The sequence below is a fragment of the Polyodon spathula genome, chromosome 14, assembly GCF_017654505.1.
Source record: "Polyodon spathula isolate WHYD16114869_AA chromosome 14, ASM1765450v1, whole genome shotgun sequence".
Classification (NCBI taxonomy): domain Eukaryota; kingdom Metazoa; phylum Chordata; class Actinopteri; order Acipenseriformes; family Polyodontidae; genus Polyodon; species Polyodon spathula.
Window position 1 is genome coordinate 15630529 of NC_054547.1, and position 6000 is coordinate 15636528.

A 6000-nucleotide genomic window follows, 5' to 3' on the forward strand; every position below is an offset into this window, starting at 1 on the left:
AGAACTCGAAAACATGTCCCTCAGGATCCCCTGCTGAAATCTTTGGGGAAAACCTGAACACTAATAATAACAACAACAACATTTTTTGGATTGAGACCAAGTACTTTACTCTTGAGGCTTTTCTGCATTTTCTGACACTCAGGCAGCGCTTTCTACACTAATCTTTGGTGTGTGTGTGTGTGGTGCCGTTTGCAAAATGCATTTTCAGTTAAATGAATTCACATCTAATTGCCTTGTTCAATACCATATTTATTACACAAATGCCTTGATTTACTGAAAAATGGCTCAACCAGAACATCCTTTGCAAAATATGTACTATATGACATGCACTGAACTGTCAAAAATGGAAGTCTGTTAAAGCAAACAGAAGCCTATATTTCTTACCATGACCAGAAAATACTAGAGTAATAAAAGACAAAATAGGCTGCATGTCTGATGATACAGATTTAAAACAGCTGATTTCAAAGGGATGTCTGCAAAGTGGTTTAGCAATACTTCACTTTCACACAGTAAATAAGACATACTACTAAACAGTGTAAAGAGAAATGTGTTGACTTAACTATACAGTGCACACCACAGAAACAGCTAGACTGTACTGGGGTGACGGCCGACAACTTCAGTGCTTACCAACTGTACTGTAAATGCCATAACATGCATATTCACTACATTAAAAAATGTCAACAAATGTATTCAACGGTTTTTATGAGAGTTTAGTTAGGACATACAGTTTATACAGTAAGTGACCTTTACTAGGGAACAATATAACTGAACGGCAAGAACCTATAAATGTCAAGTTTTACTGCTTAGCACTGGCTCAATAATTCACAGGCTATGCAACACAGCGAACACTTGGTCAAGGCGATGGCACGTTCAACAACAAAATTCTGATGCATCACTGTAAGATTAGCAGATACTGAATGGAATAGGCTAAACCCCTAAATAGGATTACTTTGTGCAGAAGATGGCTACTAAAATGTAACACTGATATGTGCTCAATGCAAACTGCGTTGCTAAACAGACATTAAACAGCATAAAGCGAGTTTTGCGGTTACTTCAAAATATACCTATTTTGTGTTCTACCTTGTGAATTTAGCCTGACTGCAATGTTTCGCTTGTAGTCCCCCCACCCCACAGGTGTGGCTCAACATTGTTTAATCAAACAAAGGCTTACTGTACATTTAATGTGTGAACAGAAATTGCTACTGTGTGTGGTTGTTTGAATCTGCAATGGCTCATCTATGTAATCACATTGTCAGCTTAGTGTGCAGTGTTTGCAGACCGCACAGTATAATATGACTGGTACTCTGCCAACAAATTCAAGTTCTGTTATGCTTCAGAAAGTAGCAAAAACTAAAAAACCAAAAAAAAATGGTGGGGATATTTTTTTTCAAAACGATGTTTTTGCTTTTGTTTTATTTAACATGATATAATTTTCTATGATACAGTAGCACCTGTTGTGAAAATTAAGGAGAAAGTGGTGTCATATCTCAGAGGGATGTGATGTTTAACAAACAAGGAATTTATTTATGCAGCATTTCTGGCAAAGAAACAATACAGAGTAATTAATGATTGTCAAAGTTTTTATTATTCTTCCTACATGTTACAATAGGTTGTTTTATAAGGACAGCAAAACGGTCACACGGGTGTTCAGACTGGTGGCAGATTTGTGGATCTCAGCACTATTAAATCATGGATCATGCTGTGTTGCTTTTTCATATTTTTAGCATATGTTTTCCTATATTACTGTACACGAACGCCAAACAGGAAACCCTTACTGTACACCATATGGTGCACCTCATGATTTACTGTTGAGACTGATTCTGGATTAAAAGATACAATTAATCAAATGTTGAAAAACACGCTACATCATTTAAGTATTTAACTAAAATAGGGGACAGTTACAGGAATAAAGTATTTATCATAAAAAAAATGTCTAAGCATTTATAATGATGTTATCAATAAGAAGTAGAATTTCAAGCGCACAGCTGTGGAAGTTGAAAGCCTGCTTTCTGTCTCTCTCACAATGGTACCTTCCCTTAGAGAGTGCATACCTGAACCTCCACTTTCTTTAGAACCAAATTCAGTACACAGCATACAGTATGGCTTCAGCAGTCACACTTATAGGCTGAACTGCTTTACTAAAGCGATCCACTAACAATCTGCTGCACCTCAATGCGTTTTTATTTAAAAGCACTTTCTCACTCCAAATACCTGCCTTTCTTGTACAAAGTGTTTTCCTTTTCCGTCATTCTCAATTTCAACAATGATTTGTTTAGTATAATTCCGGAAGAGTATCCACTGACAAGAGACTTGCCTACCATTTCCAAGAAAGCCCTGGCAAAAGGGTAGCATACTTGTACACATACGGCGAAGGAATCTGGAACACATTTATTATTTTGTTTCAAGTGCACTGCAGTAATAAATATTTAAGGTTTCAAAGCCCTTCAACACTGACTGTCTGTCACACTCAATCATAATCACCGATTACTGTGGAAATTTACACCTGTGCTTTTATATAAGGGTCCTACAATGTTGACTTCTCGGGTGGCATTTATACTGCAAACCAATAAAGCTGCTGATCTGATGATACTCTGTAACCTTTAGAATAAAGTTGCTCAAGATGAGGAGTTCCTTTCCTGTACTTGTTTTTAACTTTTAAAATTAAAACAGTCACAAAATAAAAAATACAAAAGTACAGATTTCCTGCAAATTCACACTGTACATTCCCCAAAACACATAAACCAGCTGGTGCACATCACAACTCTGTAGCAGGAGCAGACATTTTAAATAAAGAAATGGATAATACGTTATGATGCGAAGGGATGAAAAAATCAACCAACTAAGCTGACTGCAATGTACTTTCAATGAGGCGATCTTTACGCCTACATCCAGACGGTTAGCTCGATAATCCTGCAGATCTAACATGCTGTACAGGAATGGGTCGATAACTAATGCTACTATAAAACAGAGCAATGCTGTTGTGTAAACGGCTGGGAGATGATTTCAAACTGACCAATAAACGGTGAAATATGTAATTTACACAATCTGAACAACATTGTTAAGGTCTGTAACACACACATAGGCTATAGCCACTGTATGGCATTTTTCAATAATTTCATCAGTTCTTTGTACTGTGGAGATAAGAAGCATGTCCCTATAACTGTCCCAGAGAGAATCCTTCTAGTTTTATTTTTTTCCTGGCTAGGTAACAGAAACAGCATACTTACTGAATGAACATATATTCAAATGAAAGGGAATGGATTTCAATTACATCTTAACTTGACTGTTTATGAAGTTTGAATTTGTCTATACCACTGAGCAGGTGGAGCCAGAAGAGTTGAAAGGTCACAGTCACATTATTCCTGAGTCAGGAAACACAAACAGTGATATACAACAAATCAAAAGTGGACATTTATGGAAAAATATTTTAGCAATAGACAGAAAAAAACAAGCTGCTTGCCAACTGCCCAGATGGATGGACTAACCCTACCCACCACTTTCAAGGCTCAGAAGTAGAAAAGGTGTAACCAGTACTAAGAAATACACTTGGCTTTTAATTCCAATAGGAGCCATACAATTTGAATGTAACCTTAACCCCTTTATGTTTGGGCACAGTAAAGAAGGTCCTGCTGTCACTGAAACATTTGTCTACCTGACTTAGTTATATAGCTTTACCTTAGAATTATGATTAAGCACTTGATATTGTGGAAGGTATTGGCTTTAGTCAAGGTACCAACAGGTGACCAATCCACCTGCTCCACACAAACTCCTGTACTAAACCATGATTTTGTTTTCTGACCAATCAGGCTCCAGCAAATAAAAACAGAAGCTCTGCTGTGAATGGATTGAGGTCTTGCAGTTATCCAGCAAGTAATTATACCTCATTAGTTAATCTGCAGGCCTGTATTAATTGGTCAGCTACAATAAGAGATACAACCAGCACCCAGGTACATTAAAACACCATAATAAGCAGTTACCAGCAAATTCAGGGTGGGATTGTTTAGTGTTCAGACAGACAATTTAAAAAAAAAAAAAAAGGATTTCAAGTGTATGACCTGCTTATATCTGTTAGGGTCCGACTCCCACACCTCCTTAACAGCACAGCCACACTCATGGCCTTAACCAGCAATGAGGACACAGAGGTGGTGTCCAATGTTTTGGGGTTTTTTTTGCACTGGTTGTTTTTTTGGATCGTTAATGTTGATGCTCATGTAAAACATTCTGGCAAAGTACAAAAGACTCCTTCATTTTCTCTGTTGGTTTGCCGTGTAACATAGATTTGGAGACTGAATAGTAAATACCAAGCAATCATATAAAATACTGCCAGCTATAGTTTGAAACCTAACCTCGGTAGAATGTCAGCTGTGGTTACGAAGCTGGCTATACGTACTCTAAAGGTAAGACTTTAGTAAGTTACCCACATTTTTCTTATAACAACAAAAATAAATGCCATGAATTAATGTATTTTCTTTATTTTGGACAGGTGTTTCTGTGACATTTATCGCAACTCGAGTGATGATCAAATCGAGGTCGTTTTCCATAATGGGAAATACACTGAATTCCCCGAAGTTGTATTTCCAAAAGAAATAAAACATATAGTAAGTTAAACCCTGCATAGGCTGTACAACTAGGCCAGTGAATACTTCATTTCATTATATATATATATATATATATATATATTATATATATATATATATATATATATACATATATACATACATACATACATACACACACACACACACACACTGTTTCAAGAATCCTCTTATGACATCGCAAATGTCACTGAAATTACATGGAGTGGCCTCACCACTGTACTTCCAAATATCGTATTCTTATCAACTGTTTCGCCGTCCTCCTCAGCAAAGCATTGTTTGAGCACCCTTGCACAACTGACCCACCTATGCTAAACAACAAAAACGAACACCGAAAAAAAAAAGACAAATAAATACCTCATACGCTTTTTAAACCCTTTAAATCCACAAACCAAAAGCATAAGATCTTTGAACATTCATCTCGAATCGGAACCACAACACTTATCTAGCACTATTTTAAATAGCTTCGGAGCAGAAGGATGCATTTTAACCCCCAAATGGATGAAACTGGGTGTGAATGGCCCTTTGAACTGTGTAGCATTCTGAAAAATAAAGAAAAGCTCTTAAAAATGTGGCATTTCTGTTACATCCACTACACATAATACATTTTACTCCGTTAAAAAAAAAAAAAAAAAACTGCACATGTCTTTGAATGTAAATAATTGTATACGTGTAGTTTTCTATTGTTTCCCATCGTGTCTAAGGTAAAGGTGCTGCCTGTGTGTGTGTTGTTGCTGCTGTGCTGTACATTGTCATGAATCAACTCAAGGCAAGGCAAGGCAAGGCATGGCAAGGCAGAGCAGAGCAACCCATTTCACCGGATTTGTTTTTATCACCAAACCGAGACAAGATGCAGATAAAAGGCAAAAGTGTGTTTCGCACTCACCCAAAGCTCCGTTCCCCAGCTCATTGCTAAGCAGCTCTTGTGACCGTCTCCCGATAGTGCTTTCTTATCCCCCAGCTGAAACTCTCCAAGCTACGCTCCCAGTGTCTCCCTCTCTCACGGTTGCCCCAGTTCAGCGGAGCTGTCTGTCTGATTCACTTCTCGCAGAGGAAGTTGGGATCTTGGAGGACACAAAGAGGGAAGGAGGGAGGTTCAGGCTCTCACGGATTCAGCGTGCTACAGTTAATGTGTGGGTGTGCATATGGAATTTGTTTTGTTTTACTACACCAGTCTGGCGGAAATTCGTTTCTCGTTTAGAATATGTTGTATGTGTTGTCTGGTTCAACACTGCAATTAGGTATGTAGGCTAGAAAACGAGAAGCCTATGTGAATGTTTTAATTGAAAAAAAATAACTCAAATCTATATGCACTGTGCCATATACAGTAACTCCATTTTCATGGGCAGTATGCGTTTTACTTCGTGTATCTTAGGTAATAAACGAAGATGTTGTAGCTGTAACC

General features: G+C 37.6%; 1 protein-coding gene across 2 annotated transcripts in view; it reads right to left on the minus strand.

Moving 5' to 3' along the window:
- fnbp1l (formin binding protein 1-like) overlaps positions 1 to 5633 on the minus strand; it is an 88065-nt gene extending 82432 nt beyond the window's left edge. For both annotated transcript variants that reach the window (XM_041271290.1, XM_041271289.1), the window contains exon 1: positions 5482 to 5633. In XM_041271290.1, the coding sequence (XP_041127224.1) occupies positions 5482 to 5505 (24 nt within the window). In that variant the 5' untranslated portion in view covers positions 5506 to 5633. The remainder of the gene's footprint in view (positions 1 to 5481) is intronic.
- Between the last annotated feature and the right edge of the window lie 367 nt (positions 5634 to 6000).